We start from the raw sequence: 20,911 nt of genomic DNA on the forward strand, positions 1-20,911 counted from the left end.
AGAACTGGAAATGCATTTTCAGTCAATAAACAAGTTTTGTTGCAGAGTTTATAGTCCAAAGGCAGAAAAAAGCCAGTGAGTGACAATGACTAGTGTTCACCTCTGAAATCAAACAATATGCAAGAAAATATTTTATATGAAAATACGTTTATCTGAACTTAGTGGTGAAAATTAAATATTAATCTTACCTTAACTTGTGAAAACCCAAACTACACTGGTAGGCACTTGATTAAACTTTAGTTCTATTGGGGTTTTCTTACAAAAAAATTGCAGAATTATACATGGTGGGATAAGTTTGTCACAAATGATAACAATTGTGAGCTCCTGACATGCTGAAGTATCCAAATCACACAAGATCAGGTGAGGCTTTGGTTAATACAACTAAGGGAAGACCATATTTTGTCTTACACGTCTCTAATAAAAGAGTGTTAAATGAAATAATTCTTAATCAATTTAATTTTCAAACTATTACAGAAAGTACAATTGCCTCTACAGCACTGCAGTGAGAGACATTTGGGGGCAGAATTCCATGTAAACATGTTCCACTTGTATTCCCAAGGTGTCTACTGTCTATTTTTGTGCTATTCCTAGAAGGGATTCCACACAAACCCCAAGTCTGACATCCCAGGTGGAAAATAGCACAAAGCCTTTCCTGGAGGCCCAGTGATCTACTCAGGCCAGAAATGGATCACTTACACTTCCCATGTCTAAGTAGTGCAGCCAACCACATGTTTGCATCATGTTACACAAGAATGAACATTATTCCAAACCAATTAGCTTCCAAATATTTCTTTATTGTTTTCACAACTCAAAAAAGGATGAGTCAATGTGCCCTTGTCTTCGTGTCTGCCTTCAGTTCCCCTTTCCAAAAACCCAAACATGTTCCTGAATACTCAGCCAGCTCTCCCCTCTCTAGCTGCTACTGGCTTTTCCTGCAGCAGTTCTTCCTCCTTCTTCTTGTAAAGCTTTAGGAGATACTCATCAGGCTCAATCCCTGCCTCCTGTAACTCTGCCATGGCTTTCTCCAGCCGGCGCAGCGTCCGGGCGCTCTGCACTTTGCGGGCAGTGATGTACAGCGTGAATTCCTTGAAGCCCATCAGTTTGCAGGTATCCACCTCACAGATATTTTTAACATCTTTGGTCTTGTCCACCTGGGGGAAGAAGACTAAACCTGACATTCTTTCCAGGTCTTCAACACTGACTTGGAAGTCAGTGAGCTGGTGGCTGAAGCCTATGGGATCGTTTGGCACCACGAAAGCTCCCAGGACCAGGGGCTCTGAGGACATTCTGCTCCGCCTGGCGAGGATCACCTTGTACAGGTGGGATGGTACAGCCACATCATCCTTTCCAATTACCTGCCAAAAGGAAAGGACTGTTACAGATACAAAATCATGGAATTGTTTTGGTTGGAAAAGACCTTTAAAATTATCAAGTGCAATCATTAATCCAGCACTGCCAAGTCCACCACTAAACCACATCCCTAAGCACCACATCTTCATGTTCCCTCTCTCTGGAGCCTCTCTCCTTTTTGTAACTACAGTAACTTAATATTATAACATACAATAGAAGTTCTGACCTGACAATTCCAAATCGTGGAGGTTTTAATATACATTTCAAATCAACTCGAAGTTACCATCTGTCACTTATTTTTTTCTCTATTACCCACACCCAGGTAGCATTTAAAAGCTACTTTACCTAAGTAAGCATTTTTTGAGGGAATCCAGATATACAGTACATTCAGTAACTCAGTATCTTCTTGGAAGAGCAGCCTATCCAAAGAAAATGCACCTATTTCTTCCATAAATTCCCTACAATCCAACTTCAATGCTCATACATGTTGGGTTCCCTCCTGTGTCCCACAGACCAGGATCCAGGGACTTAAGGGGAGCCCCAAGAGTGGAGGATCAGGATTGCTGAAGTCTCACACTCACATGCACATAGCAGACACCCCATCCTGTGCCAGGGATAACTCCAGGGGAATACACCTATTGATGGCAAATGTCATCTCTCCAGGACTTAAAAAATTATGTTCATGCATGCATTAAATAAGGCTTTTCTGTTTCTTTGCTATTGCTGAACTGAATCTGTCATCTTAAGAGACTCTTAACAGGCTCACACATGGAAAATCTGAGTTTTGCATAACACTTCTGTAAGTACCCTTCTCAAATCCATGCTTTTATTCTAATTGCAACAGAAGAAAAAGATGCAGATCCCTTACAAAAACTACAAAGGTATTTTATTCTGTATGTAAAATCCAGTAATTTGGTGCTGTTTCCAGGATTTGCAATACCTGCAAAAGCAAAGACTGATTGTTCTCATTTTTTTGACAGCTTTTGTTAGATAGACTTAAAATACCATTTCAGGGAAAGCAGGTATTTATCACATTAATTGTAAGTATTTTACAAACTAATCCAGTGCCAACACTGACAAAAGCATACCTTGTCCACTCATATATTGAGTATAACTCAATCACATAATAAACACTTCCTATGTACACTTTTCTCTGAGTATTCAGCCCTTTTGCAAATGAAAATACATTTTTAAAATTAAATTTTGCCTGTGGCTACCAAACCAAGGTTCATGTTGGTCTATTCCAACAGTTAATTAAATTTCAGTTACAAATTCTTTCAGTGATTTGTGTCCTCTACCTCTGTTGCCAGTTTTTTTAAATGACTGGTCCTAAAGTCCGACTGGTTAGACCAAAACCAGAGAAAGGACCTTCAGGAGAAAGGGAAAACTGATAATTTCTTTCAATTTTTTGTGCAAAAACACATGCTCTTAGATTTATCTACTGTGTTCCATCCCTTGCCCTAAGCTAGGCTATTGAATAGTTTTGCTGTAGTTTAAACTTTTTTCATTGTTTGGGGTTTTTTGGAAGGTGGGGTTTTGTGTGTTTTTTGGGTAGGTTTGTTCTTGTTCTGCATTTTTTTGGTTGGTTGGGTTGGGTTTTGGTTTTTTGAGGGTGGGTTGGATTATCTGGTGGTTGTTTTCTTACAAAAATTGTCACGGTTATGCCACCAACCTTCTCCCAAGTAATACTCTGCCTAGACATCAACCAGCCACTGAAACTGCTTAAGGAATAAATACCTAATGCCAAATCACCTTTCCCTTTCAATGATGACAGATGAGCTGATAGGGAAATGAGAGCTCCTGAGTGTCAAAGCACTTTGCATTTAGCATTCTCTGTATGTGAAACCAGAGCTACAGCTCCCCAGGACCAACAGCATAAATAATCAAAACTGACTGATGCACAGGTAATGCTAAAATGTACTAAAACCAGTGCAGCAGCACACTGTTGTATCTGGTGAGTTAACACTGAATTACAAAATGAATAGTGCTGGGAGTTTTAACCTAGTTGAGACCAGTAGCACTTGAGCTGGGGAGTACCTGCAAAATACTGGGGGTGAGATGGAGACAGCCAAGAAAATCCCTGAAGGGGAAATAAGGAGTTCATATTTCTATGTTCACCCAAGGGCACCCAGTGATGACACTGCCAAAGGCAGGAGGCTGGGGCTCCCCTTCTCCCCAGGAGCAGTGAGCTTGCAGAGCCTGCACTGCAATCCCACCTCCTGCTCATTCCTACAGCAGGGAGGAAGGTGAGGAAGAGGAGGAAGAGGCTGTAGCCTCCTGAGAGAAGGCAGTAGTGAGGCTAAACCCCAGTCCTCAGCATCCTCCTGGACCAGCAACCTCCTGACCTGCAGCATTCCCATGCAGTGTGGCCTTTTCCAGGCCTCTTTGCATACTTCTCCCACTACAAATCCATGGATCTGTAGCAGGCCCTCCTTAGCTCTGCTCCCTCCTTCTCCACACCTCCTACATGCATCCACATCCCAGCATCCTCACCCTGGTGCGTAAAAGACCAGAGGAAGGGCAAGCACACAGATGGAGCTGCACAAGGAGCTCCAATTAGGGAGGTACATGGAATATGTAAAACAAACAGGTGAACACGTGTGGAGCGAGCTGAGGGAACTGGGGATTGAGGCTGAGGGCTGAGTGGGTGGATAGAGAGGCTGGGGAATGAATAGAGCTGCACACAGAACAGTTAGGTATGAGATGGAAATGTTGAATGCCTCAAGTGGGTGTTAAGGGAAAACAGACCCTGTGCTTATGTAATATTATGCAAATATATATGTTCTATGCAAAATAATGCATTTTTATGCATAGTATGGGCACCTAGGAAGAGAGAAGAGATGAAACAGAGAGGATTAGTTCAAAATTAAGGAAGGGCTGGCCTTTTGAGAAATGTAGATCTATATTCAACTCCATGTATGTAATGGTCATATGTAATTTATGCACCATTGCAGTTCCACGTAAACTCTCTTTTGAGAATTTCTGTAAAATTTAAGCAGTGCATAGGCTTCATACCAATTTCTCTGAACAGCAGCAAACTACTACTGCAATGACTTCACTGAGTGCTAATATTGTTAAAGCAGATAAAACCCTCTTCAGCCTGCCAAACTGCCAGAGTCCACAGGTGTCCCTTCCTTACTCAAAACAGGGCATAAAAATCCTATGCCCAGTTAATTCTGTTGGAGAAGAACACCATCAAAGGTCAGTGCCTGATTTCTCTGACAAGAGTAAATATGCATAACTAAGAATAAATGTCTTTTTCTGCAGTTTAACACTTTATGTGCACCATGCACAGGATGCATCACCAGTAATTTCTGCAGTGTGACCCAATGATTTCTGTCAAAAAAGGAAATGCAGTTCTGGAGCACAGCCAAGTATTTCCACCATTGCTCCCAGTAATATTCCACACTTTGCTGTTTTATGGGAGTAAACAGAGAAGCTGCAGAGAAACGTTTCCATAGAGTTGCCCCCCACCAGCTCAACTGCCAGAGAAAGAAGTGTGACCCTGCAAAAGTGAAGATTGGAATAGAAGAAAGAGGCAGGAAAAACAAACTCCACAATTCCATTTCCTATTGCCACCTAGAGGATTTTCCTCCCAAACTTCAGCAGCCTCAATAACTATCCAGATCTGCACCATCCCATTTATCTCACTGCTTTGCCTGGCAGAGAGCATATGCTCCTATTGTAACAGGATGGAAAATGGCTCAAGATTATCCACGCACAGATGCTGACTTTGATTTGTGCCTGTCTATCCACAGGCAGCAGATGATCTTTCACAAATCAAGGCCTGAAACAGGCTCTGTCCCAGCTGGAGAAGAGCAGCAGTTTTTTAAGAGTATCTGTGATTCTAAAAGGAATTTTGTGCTCCAATACAAGCAAGAAAACATAGCAATGGCCTTTTGAAGTCACTGCTGCCCCACATGCTTTCACACCATGTTGGTAACAGCCCACAAGGCAAATTTTTGTGCAATCTTTTGAAAATTCCCATTTTGTAATTGCTACAAAATTTTGCTTAATCTTTCGAATTTTCAACAGGCTCATAACATGAAAAAAAAAGGCACTCAAGCTAAAAGCCTTCTTTTTATAGCATTAAATATATTTCTTTCCCATCATCATTTGGGAAACCAATGTGAAATTTCAGATGCTTTGCTGTCTATATCAATTCAATGTAAGAATGTGCATTGCCCTAAATTTTTGCAGCTTATTCCTTTCATTTTTGTTTCTTTGACTGAACTAGTATCACCTAATAATGTACCATTATCGTAATGTAATTTTCAGAGCAGTGTTTTTATTTTTCTATCATTACAGACATTCTACAAGTGTGTGTGAATTTGCTACTCTTCTGAAATCCCAATTAAAACATGGACAGCTGTCATGAGGGCAGACCATTAAAATGTGTGCAACTGCTGACATTCAGAGATGTTTACCTATCACTGAAACAACAAACGTGTTGGTAAGCAGTTGTAAAAAACTTAAAAAGCTCACAGGGAGAGATAAGGGCAGAACATTTCTTAAACCAGAGAGAATTCAGAGAGCTTTGATAAATTCAGTCTCACAGCCAAGTCACTAGATGAGGACTTGGCTTAAGCTTGGCTCTCTTCCTAATTTTGGCCAAATCCTGTTCTTGACTGCAGGTTTTAAAAACAGATGAAGCAAATTTGATAACACCTGTGGAGTCCTTAAGTATCGAAATAATAATAAAGACATTTGCTAATGGCATCTAGAGGAAGTTTAAGCATCTGGCATGAACTAATGCCACGTTCATGGTGGTAATCAGATAAATACAAGGCAGTCCCTAAAAATGTCAGTTTGGAGTTTATGAGATAGAAAACTCCATGAACAAGTGAAAAGGCATATAAGAAATATAATGGCAGAACAGCTGAGATTATATGAGAAGAAAACAGGGTATTATTATTATTGGAAATTTTAAACACAAACCAATGTTATCAAATTTTCATTTTACACCGGACTTGTTACAGCTTCCCAGGTTGTAAAAAAATTATCTTCCTCTGCAAGGGTACAGCTCATTTTTAAAAGAAAGGGCTCGTGAATCCAAAAGTGGTATTTTGCCACCTAGTGACTAGAAACTGAAAATCCACCATGCACAGAATCAGCAGAAGGGACTAACAAGCCCTTCATCAGTGAGAGGCAACTCTGGATTGTCAATTATCTGTGATTCTCTCAGAACCTGGCAAACAGAAATCACACTCAATCATGCCTTAACCACCAGCACACACTGAAGAGTCCTCTCATCAGACGGTACCACCATCAAATACTTTAAAATGTCAGGTCCAGCAATTCCCTTGACACTCCAGTAGCTGTTTCTTCACTCTATGAATTTCTAACCTGAGTTTAGAACTGAGCCAGAAACGCAAACAGAACTATCTGAAAAGAAGCACACGCAGCTCCCTGCGACAGAGTCCTTCCACCTCCACCTGGCAGCAGCAAAATTAACACTTCCAGCACGTTTCTTGGAGGACAGACTTCAAGGAATCATTCCTGTTCCCCAAGCATGATACTGACCATGTCCATCAGATCTTCCACTGCAGATATAACATCATTCCTGCTGATGTGATGCCACGTTTGGCAACCCAGAGCTTTATTATCATTTGATATTGAACTGTGCATAGAAACAGACTTTCTGGCAGTACAAAACATTCCATTTACTATCAGTGTCACTTTATTTACTCGATCATTGTGACAGCATTAACTGCCTTCACTCAAGTTCCTTCTGGGTTTGTTAGGCAGCACTGATTCTGCCCAGAGTGTTTTCCCCCAATATTTGAGAGAGCTCTATCAGATGGCACTGAGAAGAACTGAGGGGTGTGAAGGCAGACCTAGCAACACACAAACCAGAAAACACTACAGATAAAAATCATAGTAACAATCTGCACAGCCAAGCACTCCAAAATGCAAATGCATGTACTTCAGGAAAATTTAATTTGTTATGGTTGGTCTGATTGCTATTGCCAAATCATTTGGCAATCCTAAAAAGGGAAGGGAAAAAAAAAAGGAGAGATGGTAGAGAAAACAGCTACTCTTTTGAATACAGAGTTATGACATTAAAAGACAGATACCCTAACCCCTTTTTTTTTCTTTAATAAAGAGGGAATGTATATATCATGTCTGTAATAAATTGTATTTACATGATGACAGACTACTGCTTGCACAGAATCCACTTAGATTAACTTATAAATGAATCCACCACAGTCCTTAACACCCCATTTCCTATAACTCATATGAAGTTATATGCTCATATGAAGCATAACCTTCAGAATGGGAACAGTGCTAAATAAAAGCAGATCCGATTAATCTCTCCTGCACCTTCGATGTTTCTTCTCCTCCCACCTTAACCCAGTGTCTATTCCATTCATTTGTACCTCACATCTAAATTCAGGGCTGACAAAGCTCTGATGGCTTCCACCAGCTGATCTAAGATTGAACCCTTTGCATAAAGTTTATGAGAATCTGTAAGGACCTACATCCAGTAGTTATCTCTGTAGCCTTGGAAACACTTGGAGCTGCCAACAAATAAGGAACAGTTCCCAGGTTTATTTCCTCCTTTAACAAGCATTCCTTCTCCTACAGTATCTTGGTAAGAGACAAACCTATACTAGTTCTGAAAGTTAACTGGGTAAAACCATAAAGTACCATCTTATATTTGAGAGGTGCAATTTGTTTCCTGGTTATTTGCCACAGACAGAGATGACACCTGTGCCTTCTGGAATGGTTATTGTGCCTCTCTGGCCCAGCCTGGTGATTCAATTTAGAAAATTAAATAGCACACACGACTCCAGTATGAACCTCATGTTATCAGTAAAAAGTACATTAGAATGTCTTTTTCAAACAACAAACAAAATGTTATCTAAACTGTATTTTCATTTGCCAGCCACAGCCAATTCTTGAAATAGCATTCACTAGGATGGCCATGGGAACGGGGAGGGTGGAGCACTGAGCATGATGTAGTTAATTATTGCAAAATTTTCATTTCAAACTCCAAATCTGCTGACAGAGGAAAATCACTAAAGTGACAGTCACTGAAGAGCAGTAATGTATGAAACAAGACAATGTCATTTTGATTTGATCTGGACAAAGATGAAAAACCTGCATCTGCCTCTGCAATGACACAGAACAGATTTTTCCTGTTGGCATTCTATTCTACATATATTCTCAAAATACGTTTTTCAGATACCAAGCATGGTCATCAATCTACTCCTTGCAATAAAAACCTCCGCTGGAGACAGATGAAATGACAGAACATATCTGAGGATACCACAAGTTCAGCCAATAGACAGAACAATGCTGGTATCTAAGGAGCTCAAGGTTAATTCTTTTTCTGGAATTAAAGAGCAAATGGTACCAGAGTCCAAGCAGGAACTGGGAACAAAGCCATGACTCTGTTTCTCCTCTATAGTGATCTAAAAATAACCTTTCTGGATGTCTGATGAGAAAAACACCATGAGTAAAACCATGGATACGTATTTCACCACTCCTTTAGCCAAAAACAAGGAAACTAAGATTGAAGAGAGGATCTGAAACAAATCAATCCAGACAAATTCACTGTAGCACTTCTGTGTTTTCTTTTTTTCCCTTTCACAGCTCTAGTCTGAGAGAACAAAAACATTAGAGAGCAGCTGAGCCTTAAGAGTGGCATGGGCAGATTACAGGTTGAGAGTTTCAGCACTCTCATGTGTACTGCAGCACTTCTCCTTGAACAGCACAGAGGAAGGAAAGGACATCTTCTCACACCAGCTTCTCATGCCCAAACAATGAGGACTAAAACCCCTTTCAGTCTGGTCATTTGTGTGAACTTAGAAGACTTCACTCTGCAAGACAGCTAAGAGATACCTTCCCTTTACAACCCTTAGTGTTCTTCCTTCAGGGGCAGAATCCCACACTACCAAAATCAATGGCAATGACTGCAATTATATCCAAGGTGTTTGTCTGAACTTCTCTCCAGTGCTTTGACAGGCTGTGTTTCATCCTTTAAGTGTATGTGTTGATAAAAGAAAAACAAACAAACCCAACACTCCCATCTACTCTGAAGTCTCTCTCCTCAAAGCACAACTGCAATGCAAAGCACAAAAACTTAAGGCATGAAGAAATTTCAAAATATAAGAACCCCATCGTTCTTTGCTTGTATTTATTTAGAGGACTCCAATTAAAAATTTAATATTTTAAACAAATAAACAAACCCAAAACCCACTATTTTACTTTTCCCACCTGGAGACAGTATTATCTGTACTCAAATAAAAATCAATTTACATAATGAATCTCATTGTAGGAAGCTGAGTAAAAGGATTTATGAATGTGAACAAGTGGTGACACAAGAACAGGAACACCATCACTTCATCATTTTCAATCCTACACTGAACTTCAGTTCATAGTAAGACCAAAACTGACAAAACATTCCCAAAAGACCTGTGTTGTCATCAAACCCAAAGATGATGAAGACAAAAGACAAGAATTGAATGAGATGAGAATCACAATAGCATGGTTATTTTGTGCCAGTATTGTTTCACCACTCTTTCTAGGTATCAAGTTATTTTGAATAAAGCCAGTAAGATGCAGTATCTGCTCTGATTTTTACCTGTGGAATACTAAAATTTACATTTCAAAACCAAGACTGAGAATGACAGTCATTTCTCAGAAAATGCAATCTTCTTCTTCTAAGTAAACACTTTCTCTAGAGAAGAACGAGAAAAAGATGAGCAAGATTAAAGTGACTCCATTGATAGATGCAGTTGATAGATGATTTAACTTCTTCCTGGAAATGATTTCCACTTATAATATGTTCAAGGCAGCTCGGGATTTTTAATTCTTTGCTATGCAAGATGAATAGATTTTTTCAGGATGAAAAATAAATGCAGTATCTTGACAGCTACAAGGAAGCAAATCCCAGTAAGCCGTGTGCAAGCCTGGAGAACTCTCTACCATTCTGAGTGACAGGAAGCCAAATGCTCAGCTGAAGATTGTTGAGAGGGAACATCTCCCTCCTGCTCCCAGCTATGTGCTTTTGGACAGATCTCATGCTGTCATTGAAAAGCACTGGACTACTCTGTGTGCTGCCTCAATCTTTCTACAGCAGTACAAAACACACCCAGTAAACCCAGTATGGCTTATTTTCTATTGCACTGGGTAATCAAGCATTTTGTGGAAGGATCTGGCAGTCATCAGCACTGGCAGACAAAAGAAACACTGGAATGTGGAAGGAGCAATGGTGAAGAGAGCACCTGTAGGTGGCACAGGATGACAGCCAACCTAAAGTTGGCTTTGTCACTAATTTATCATCTGGCATTGGTCATATCCCTAAAGCATGGCTTATTCATCCACCTGAAAAATGAGCACAGTCTGCACCTCCCTCACAAAGATGTGGTGAGAGCTGAAGTTTGGAACTGCTACTCAACATGAAGAAGGTAACTTATTACTACTGCACTTTCATATGTGTAACTCCCCTCAAAAATAAGAAACCCAAATCCAAAGCTGTGATTTTGTGACAGTCCAGGTTTGACATGTGTGGCTGGGGACATAAGGGACAGTTTCTCAAGAAGTAAAATGGTAAAAGCAAATGGGAAAAATTACATTCTATCATGACTGAGCTGCAAGTACAATCAAATGGAAATCACCTTTGTATTTACAAAGGAGAAATAATGCCTAACTCTCACTGCAAAACAAGCCAGTGTTGAAAGATGAACATCTCTCTCTTTTGGGTCTCTCACATCCCTCTGAAATAGGTTGTTTTGGCAAGTTCATTCATTGCTCCTCAGAGAACTAGTTGGAAGATGAATTGCTCATAAGCTGAAGCTGCAGTTGATTCAACTACTTATTTTCAAGGAAAAGTGTTTTTTCAAGAGGTGCAAAATGCAGCATTTATTATTTGCATTATGCCAGCTTTCATCTGCAACTGCAAATAGAAATAAATCTCATTGCAGTGGGGGCAGAAGGCAACTCTCTTGAGTAACTTACTATTCTCAAACCTTACAGATGTCTAAACACAAGCCTACTACGAGTAAATCTGGGAGAGCAACAATAAATTCACCTCAGCTTCATAGCCTGTCCCATCTGTCTGTCAGTCATGGTTTCTACAGACTGTGCATGATAAATCTTCAGAGTATTTTAAGCAGATAATAAAAATAGGGGGCTAAATGAAGGGGAGTATCAGTACCATTGACCAGTGATTACGCTGCACTAGGGTGAAGTCTTGAAAGTGACTCTGGCATGCTCAGAATCTCAGCTGCAAGTGGCCTCATCCAAGTGATGCCTGGGTGTAGCAGCAAACAACTGCTTGTGAAACTGCAATAAACTCCAATAAACTAAAGAGTTTGGAGAGACCCATACTACCTCTGCATTCCACTGTTTCTAAAGCACATGAAGAAACTGACTGAATTGTCTGTGCATTAACAAACCCCACTGACTCTGACTGGATGAACAGTGCTACTGCTGACTGTGGATATGAAATATATCTCTATAAATAAACAAATTATTTTAAAATTATGCTTCTTCATGTATAGGCAAGATGTAACATTTCTGCTAATCTTGTCCCAACAAGTATTGCACATTTTATACATTTTGCCTGTACTAAGATGCCCAACTTTTATCAAATTATGATATCAACTTTAAATAAATAATTACTACTATTATCCCAGCAACATATATACATACCTGATAAGTAACACTCTTCTTTCCATCACCATTTGTTTGAGGCAAGGTAAGAGGTCCAGAAACAACCCAAACATCTTCAAATCTCTCAGTCAACTCCCGACAGTACATTTCCATTCTGGAACATATTTGTCAGATAGAGAAAAGTCAGCTGGAAAGATTTAATCTTTCTTTTCTTTGAGACACACTGTGAAGGGAAGGGTGAACTACTGACAGGGAGCATTTTTCCAGATTCATCTGAGTGATTCACAAGTCAAAGAAAGTAAAATGTAGGCCCAAGTCCTGCTCCCCATTTGTCCCCTGTAAATAAGGTTCATTTATTTACAGACAGACATGTGTTACTGCACATATCTGAAAATGGTTTCTGCAGCTTTAGCACGTCTGAATAGCCGAGTTCTCTACTTACTCCCACACTTGACACTAGAAATATACTGTTGGTGGTCACTTGGGATTAGAAAAATAGAATTGTTCTAAACAGCAATTTGAAGCATTTTTACTTTGAAAAGTTTTATCATATTTTAACATATTATTGGATTTGTGTGTTTCTCCCCAAGGAATCAAAGTCCTGAAACAGTTCTTTCTGTAGTTCAGAGTACTGAGGAAAGTTTCTGTGTGCCATTTCCACTAACTCTGCTTTTTTTTTTTTTTTTAATAGATATAAAACTGTTCAAAAATAAAGCAGTAACTCCAGAAATGCTACCATATTTTTGCTGTTTAAACTGATTCAGTTTACAGCATATATTATTTCTCAAATAAGAAGGTTTCTGGATCATACCTATTTTACAGAAAACAAAAGGTTAACAAGGCCAGGTTGGATGGGGCTTTGAGCAATGTGATCTAGGGGAAGGTGTCCCTGCCCATGGCAGGGGAGTTGGAACTAGGTGATATTTAAGGTCCCTTCCAATCCAAGTAATTCTATGATTACAGCACATCTTTAACAATCCAACTGTTACAGAAATCACATACAGTGAGTAAGCACTGGTCCTCTACAAAGGTAAGAGTTGCACTTCACACAAATGGATGGAGTAGTGTCAGACACATTATCCCAGCTAATCTGGCTGCCTCTGAAAAGGGGAGGTTTCATCACCTTCTCTCTTTCTTGTTCCTCACAGCTCCCCCTTGGGCCACTTAAGCATTCTTTATTTGTCAACATCCCTAAACAAAACCAGTATTTTTCTTGGTGCTGGGTACTGAGCACCAAAATTTTTTGTTGGGTACTGAGGTGTATTAACAGAAGGAGCCACACAAATGAGAAGGAGCAAGAATGAGCCCTTTCTTCATGAAGATACACCAAAGCATTGACTACAAGTGAATTCTTTTCCTACTGCCACCAGCTTTGCTTCCAAGCAGCCCAGCTCCTCAGGCTGTCTCATGGCAGGGCAATACAAACACCACCTGGAAGGAATGGGAATAAACGCAGCTAGGGAGCAAACTGCTTTTGGTGGCAGGAGGGGCAGAGACTGCAGTGACCATGAAATCACACTCAAAACAAGACAGAAAAGAGTTTAATAGCAGCTGGAAGAGAATGAAGAGTACAAAGGTGGAGTTAGTAAGGTGGAGTTAGAGCACACCATGGTGCCAGTCCAGCAGTTTGCTATTAGCAGCTTGCTGGATGATTACAGTCCTGCCCTCCCTTTTCCTACAGCTCCCCTTGTCTGTCACAGCTGACCACTCCTAATCCACCTTCCATGCTGGTTCTAGAACTCATCTCATGAGTTGATCCAATTTTCTAATCTGGCTGGCAAATGAAACTGACTCACCAAAGTCAGGCTACTAGCAGAGCTGGAACTGGGAAACCAGCAAAAACACAAAGCAGGAGGGCAAACACCACTTTAGAAAACAACACACTTATACTGCCTAAACTGCATTGTCTACCTGCACTTCAGATGACAAGTCAAGAAGCAAGGAATTAAAGCAAGAGAAAGGAAGAGAATATTGAATCTAGGAAGGGATATAACACATGAGAAATACAGTATCCCTAAAAATATTTATTATTAAATAAATGATTGACCAAAAAAGTGGCATTGCTGCCTTTTTTATGCCTTTAAAATCTGGGAACAGGGTGCTGGGGTTGGGAAAAAGTGGTAATAAATGCTTAAACTTCAGGGCTGATAGTGCCTGGCATTGCTGCCTTTTTTATGCCTTTAAAATCTGGGAACAGGGTGCTGGGGTTGGGAAAAAGTGGTAATAACTGCTTAAACTTCAGGGCTGATAGTGCCAGAGGAAATTTTCAAACACTCCCTATGATTTCCTGATTAGGCAGAGATCCTGCTTAAGGGAAACATAGAGGGTTTCCCTGCCTTCAATTGGTACAAATGCCTGGTTTTGGTATAAGGAAAATTTATGCTCAAACACTTGAGTTATTAAAAAAAGAAAAAAACCCTCTTAAAATGTTATGGCATTTTATTTGTCTATAAAACCTTACTGAATGGCTCATCTGATTTTACACACGTTCTTGTAAAACTGGAAAGCAGTGCGCAAATGAGTGATGATGCAGTTTTGATGGACATTTATTAGAACCCTGTATATAATTTTGCTGACCTTCCCTTGAGTGAACCTTGAGAAATCTATCATTTTCCCCTCCTGTTTCTGAGCCTTCACATTCTGTAAGTCCTATGCAAGAAGCACCGGATGAATGCTGCTTTTACTATATTCTCTGCTCAAAGGAAGGGAAGAATAAAAATCTTACATGAAGCAAGTTTAAATTTAACAACCACTCCACCTCAAAGTCGATCCAGTCAGCACTTCCAAGTGACAGAGATCCTGCCTGACTGCTCTTTGGGAGCCAGGACCTGAAGGAACACCTCAGACCTGAAGTAGTGACAGCTCAGTGGGGAGCACTCAGTTCTCTGATTCAAAGGGAACCAACATCCACACACAGACCTGGGAATACTCTCACACTGCAAGTGCTTCTTTGAGGAAGATCTAAACCCTCTCCTTGCTTCTGCCAGAACTTCCTTAAGGACAGTTAAGCCTGGTACTTTTACCCCACATCAGACAGAAGACATAATTTTGTCTGTTTTAAATAGAAGTCCTCAATGGTTTGACTGAATAAAGAACTAAAGTAGTTGTTATACTGCTCATTCACTGAGAGGACTTGAGCTGCCCTCCATTTCAGAGAAAGCTCCTATGACCTCTACAGATAAACTGCTCTTAAAAACCTGGATGTGAAGAACCATTGAAAGTAAAGCATTTTTGATTTATGCTGCTGCCTGCTATTTTCCACTTAGCTTCCTTACAAGTAATTTCTCACCTGTTCCGAAATCCAGCATTATTTTCATAATTCTGAGGCACAATGTTAGACAGATAAAACGTTTCAGCCATAGCTCTCTGCATAGAGAAAGAAAATAATGACATTTCACTGAAACATTCATGAGCTGAAGACACATTTTAGCAGTTTGTGGATCAGAATCCCATTTCTAGTTTAGTTTTAACATCTGTTAACACAGAAAATCAAATAAAACCTAAATCAGAACACCTACAAAATTATTTTGGATTAAAAGGTGCACAGTTGAGGTGAAACCATGCAAAGTTACCTACTTTTTTTCCTGTCATAAACAGCACAAGAATGTCCAATTCTAGAGGCACAGAAATTACTATCACCCAGCGTCAGTTTGGTAATGTCTTTGAAAGGAACTAGTCATTTTTCATTTTGAATGGGAAGGGCACTTTCAAGCATGCTTTTCATTTATTTGACTGCTCAATGGCTAACTTTTTCTTTCCTTTACAAGAGAAAGTTTTATTAGATATACTCATCAATATTTTACACATACATAACGTACAGGTAATGAAATGATTTATGAGACCATAATGGTCAAACATCCATATATCTGCTTAATTTCATCTTGTACAAGTGCCATAAACATCTCAGAACAGAAGCTCCCATACCTCCAGAGGTGAAGGACCTGGTTGGTGCTAAAACACTAGACAATATGCAAGGGAAATACAGAGAGAAAAAACTCCAAGATCTTAATCCAGAATTTTCACAGATCCTGTAGTTGTCAGTATTTTTTACATACTACTATTGCAAAGTGATGAGACTGACAGAACTCCTTAGGATAATGAGCAAACACCACCTCCACTAATTAGACTGTGAATTCAATTCTTATAATCCTATATTTGAAAGACTGTATCACCTCACTGCATTTCAAGCCAGGTCCCAGGATTTCTGTGCACAGGGAGCTCACCAGCAAAAATTCCCCAGATGTCGCAAATAAATAATAACAAAGGCACTTCTAATAGAAATAAAACTGATTCTTTCATTTACCACATGCCACTGTGCTGTCACTCCACCCCACTGAATACTATCTTCCAGGAGAAATACAAATTCAAACTGCTTCTTAATTAACAAATTGCTGCATTAGGCACATTTCACAAGAGGATCCAATAAATTCAAGGCTGCTTTGTAAGTCAGCCAAGGCATTAAGGCATGCTTCTCTTACAGCTTGAATAAATGGCAGGTGAAGACATTTTATAGACTGAAAGAACTATGGCAAAAGGGTCTAATTTACCTCATACACACTGCAAGAAAAGAAAAAGCCTTTTAAATCATCCAGGCAATCCCCTTGCCAATACAGAACAGTACTTAACAGCATCTTTGCTTAGCCCAATCTAGCCTTAAATATCTCAGCAGCTGTTGGCCACGATGACATCATTGCCCCTGTCTCCCTTTAACTGAGCTTTGAAGACTTTCTGGGGTTTCTTGGTGAAGGTTATCATCTTCATTTTATAGGTAGACAATGTGACATGCAAGAGGCTGAGAAGACTTGCTTAACACCACACTGCTCAGGACATCATCTCTGCCAAACAAGCTGATGTAGGTGTGATTTAATGAAGAGAGGTATGTCATCAGAGCATGCACCTGATTTAGATGCCTGAAGCAGACTGTGAGAGCATCCTACACTGCTCAGTCAGGAACAGACCTTGTAACTCCAAATCCAGCTCTGTGCATCAATAATGACATCATGTTCCACCTCAAAACAAACTGCAAAAGGAACATTGCACATTACTTGTAATGGTCTTTTGACCCTTTCCAACTGAGAAACACAAATTAAAAAGATGGGAGAAAAAAGTCCTACTGTTGAAAATTTGTTATCTCCTGCTGGTGCCATGTGTCCTCGTGACCATCCACTGCCCAGGTAGTCTTCATTGACAGCACTGAACATCTGAGGGATGTTAGGGTCTGGTCTGAATTTACAGTGCCTTCGATCTGCATCACCTGAAGAACAGCACACTAAATGCTCAGATTATCAGGAAACCATCATAATCACAAGACAAAAAGATCTAATTCTGTCATATCTTGCCAGATGACCCATGCTTAAGGATTCAGTACATTAATCTGAATTCTGTGTATCTCATTTACAGGTAATGCTTATTTCTTTCTGACATGTGTTTTAAATATTTAAGTTCTTATTTACCAACAAAATATATGGGTTTTTGCATAATGACTTTTCAGTCTTCCCCAAACAAGACATGTCTTCCTCAAATCTAAGTTTCAGTAGTTACAGACAAGTCACAACTGAATGCCTCAAGATGCTTAATTTCAGCTTGCAGGTCAGTTGCAACTGATTATTTGGAAAACATTTTAACAATTCAGCTGTTATGGCCCACTTGAAAGTAACCCTGAAATTACTGTTTTTTTCTCAGAAAGAAGTGGGATCAATGATGCTACTTACAGGTTGGTCATAATGTTTTCAGGATCTTGCTTTTAATTTTGAATGGTAATTTGAAGACAGCGATTAAGATATATTTGGAGGGCTATTGCTTCCATAAAACATTTTACAATTACATGGTTACCTCCGTTACTAATAATCTGCCTTATAAAAACTGAACTAATGCCATAAATTTAATTTACAATGACTGTATACCACTCATATTTCATTCACCACTGACAGCAAAAAAATCACTGGGCCTGTCTTGCATAAAGAACAGCAGAGAGAGTATGAGAACTGTATCAGAGTAAATAATGGCTGCTGTGAGGAGGTAATGTAATATCTATCTCTGAATAATTGTTGATACCCTCTGCTCAGTTTTTACCTCAGAAATGGATATTTTCCTACCATTTTGAGCAAATCTCCAAGATCTGTGTATTAAAAGCGCTGGCTACCACTGGCATTGACTCCACTGCCATAAACTGGACCTCAGAACTAAATCCACTAAGGAAGCAGGAGCCATTTTAATGCACTCAAACAACTCTGCAGATCCAAATCAAGTAAGGAAAAAATAATTTTCATTGTTTCATCTTCTTTCCATTCATGTTATGAAAAGGCAAGTTGAGCTCCCCTCTCAGAGATCACTATAGGACTTTTCTCACTGACTGCTCCAGGGTCCACCTTGTGTAAGCAGCAAAGCCCATTCAGAGCATCACAAACATAAGGAAATAAACACCTACCTACCCAGCATCTTTTGTTTTGAAATGTGTTCAATCACCCATCTAGGCACCCGTTTTGCCTGGTCATAAGACAGTGCATGATTTGTGTAACATCTGGTCTCTGTTCCAGCCTCAGGAAATCCATATCTTTCCAGCAGAGCCTCTTCTATTGGTTCTAAGGAAAAAATAAACAGAAAACCACCCAAAGATGAAATGTGATCATAAACTGAAGAGTAAAAAAAACAAAAAACCAAATAAAACTCAGGGAGTGTAAATCTACTGTATATGGAATTACTTAAGGTTACAGCCACAATTAAGACCTAAAAAATATTAAGATGGTTATCCAGTGAAACTCTCATCTGCCAAAATGGTTGTGGTTCTCATCATGTTTTAACATGAGGATCTCAGCTCTAGGACTAACTCATCCATCTACTCCAATTCCTACAGAGGGCAGAAGAAAAGCTATCAGGTATTTTCTTTCTACCAAAGAAAAGCTCTCAGATGTTTAGGGACAAATCAGGCAACAAGGAGTTACAGACACAGGAGATCAACACACACATTCCACCCTTTGGAGCTGTAAATCAAATTCCTCACAAACTGAGATTTACAAGCTGGGCACAAGCAAGCCCTGCCCTCATTGGGAACACTTATACTCTGCTGAATGAATGAATGAAAGCTGCACTGAATTTTCATTTTTTTCCCAAGCAATAACTTCTTCTCATTGAGGAATATTTACTCCCATCTTACTGTCTTGTTCATTCTCCAGCCATCTGTCCACCAGCAACTCGTGTTTATAGAGCCATTCTTCCTCTGCTTTCCAACAATCCGGTACTTTTAAAGCCTTGAGGCTGCGGAAAAAACCATTCACTCTCTCAAGTGCCCCAAACATCTCTCCCCACACCTGAATCCCACCAGACCCCAGACTTGATAAACGAGACTCGGCTCGTCCAGGGCAGCAACAGCTGAATTTAGTTATGGTCTGACTCCAAATGTGTGTTTAAAACTAAATATACATTCTTCTCCTGCAACCAACACTCTGCCGTGAGCAGGTGCAAAGGGAAGCGCTTTTAATTACAAGCTACAGCCCAGCATCCCCAAATAACCTCCTCCCTCACTCAGCTCGGCCCAGGTACCAAGGGACCCCCACGATCTCCCGGCAGTATCCGGGAATGGGAGAAGGAGGGAAAAGGCTTTTCTGAGGGGGAGGAGAGAGTTTAGGGACAGAAGCGGCTGTGGAGAGCGGGGCTGCTGGACACGGGGCCGCGCTGAGCCGGCCGCTCCCGCATCGCCGGGCCGCCGCTCGCAGTGTCCCCACTACCCGCGGCTCTTACCCTCTGCCCGGGCCCCCCCGGGGCTCGGCTCCGGCTGGCTCTGGCTGCGGAGGAGCCGCCACGTAGCCCAGCAGGATGCAGCGGCCCCGGCCGCGGCCCCGCAGATGAATCCGCCGAGAAAGCGGCGGTGGCGGGGCAAGGCCGCCATGGCGGCGGGGAGGGGAGGGAAAGGGAGGGAAGGGGAGGGAAGGAAGGGGAGGGCGCGGTCCCGGCCCCTCAGCGCCCCCGTTCGGCACAGCCCTGAGGGAGCCGTGGCAGCATCGCCTCAGTGCGGGTGCACCGCGTGAGGGGGGGAGCCCGGCGGGGTTTTACCGATAGCTGAAAGTAAATGTGGAAAAATAAAGTGAGCAAAATAAAGAGTGGAAAAATAAAGTGAGTTCCCTCAGGGGGACTACAGGGACTGTAGTGGCTAAACTGTCCCTGTTATGCGGTGGGATGGATGGTGTGGTGATTGGCTCTCGCAGAAGAGGAATGGATGTTATGTGTATTAAAACAAGATTTATTGAGGTTTAAAGTTCTTTTTGACGTTGTTGTAGGTTGGTTTTGGATCCCTTCTTGTTCTCCCTTCAATCCTCTCTCCTCCTGTCTGCATCGTTGCCACCCTGCTCGCCGTGTGGAGGGAGGAAGGGAGGAAGGGAGGAAGGGAGGAAGGGAGGAAGGGAGGGAGGAAGGGAGGAAGGGAGGGAGGAAGGGAGGGAGGGAGGAAGGGAGGGAGGGAGGAAGGGAGGGAGGAAGGGAGGGAGGGAGGGAGGGAGGGCGCCCCTCGCGTGGGGCAGCCGGGCATGGCGGGAGCCTCGCCGGGGCCTTGGCGTGGTAACACCTCAGCTTCAACCAAGCGCCAAAACTGTCCCCACCGGCGGACGGCAAAGAGTCGTCACCTGGCAGACTTTGGGCGGGCCAGGGATATTTAAGGAAGTTTGAATATGTAGGATTGCTTACGAATATGTATTTGGCTGATGGCCCTGTTAAAAAGTTTGTCCTCATCTTTCTTACAAGTACCCGTTTAGGGACTGGGAGGTCATCAGAAAATCTCACCAGAACCGTATCTTCTCCAGGCCGCACACAAACATTGTGGTATGGGGTTGGCTTTAGTCCCTGTAGGGTGATGTTACATGGGCTTCTTTTCAGGAAAACCACCAGCCTGATTATTACTATTTTTCCCTCTCAAGTGCCTGCTTATGTCCATATTTGCTTCATATCC

General features: G+C 41.1%; 1 protein-coding gene across 1 annotated transcript; it reads right to left on the reverse strand.

Moving 5' to 3' along the window:
- Positions 1-773: 773 nt before the first annotated feature.
- Positions 774-19,880, reverse strand: EXOG (exo/endonuclease G). The gene is made up of 6 exons (XM_058833306.1): positions 19,711-19,880; positions 18,405-18,554; positions 17,088-17,227; positions 15,263-15,339; positions 12,013-12,127; positions 774-1,355 (listed from the first exon to the last, which is right to left on the reverse strand). The coding sequence occupies exons 1-6, from the start codon at positions 19,856-19,858 to the stop codon at positions 894-896; spliced, it is 1,092 nt and encodes a 363-aa protein (XP_058689289.1). The 5' UTR covers positions 19,859-19,880; the 3' UTR covers positions 774-893.
- Positions 19,881-20,911: the final 1,031 nt, after the last annotated feature.

The sequence above is a fragment of the Poecile atricapillus genome, chromosome 2 (assembly GCF_030490865.1).
Source record: "Poecile atricapillus isolate bPoeAtr1 chromosome 2, bPoeAtr1.hap1, whole genome shotgun sequence".
Lineage (NCBI taxonomy): Eukaryota > Metazoa > Chordata > Aves > Passeriformes > Paridae > Poecile > Poecile atricapillus.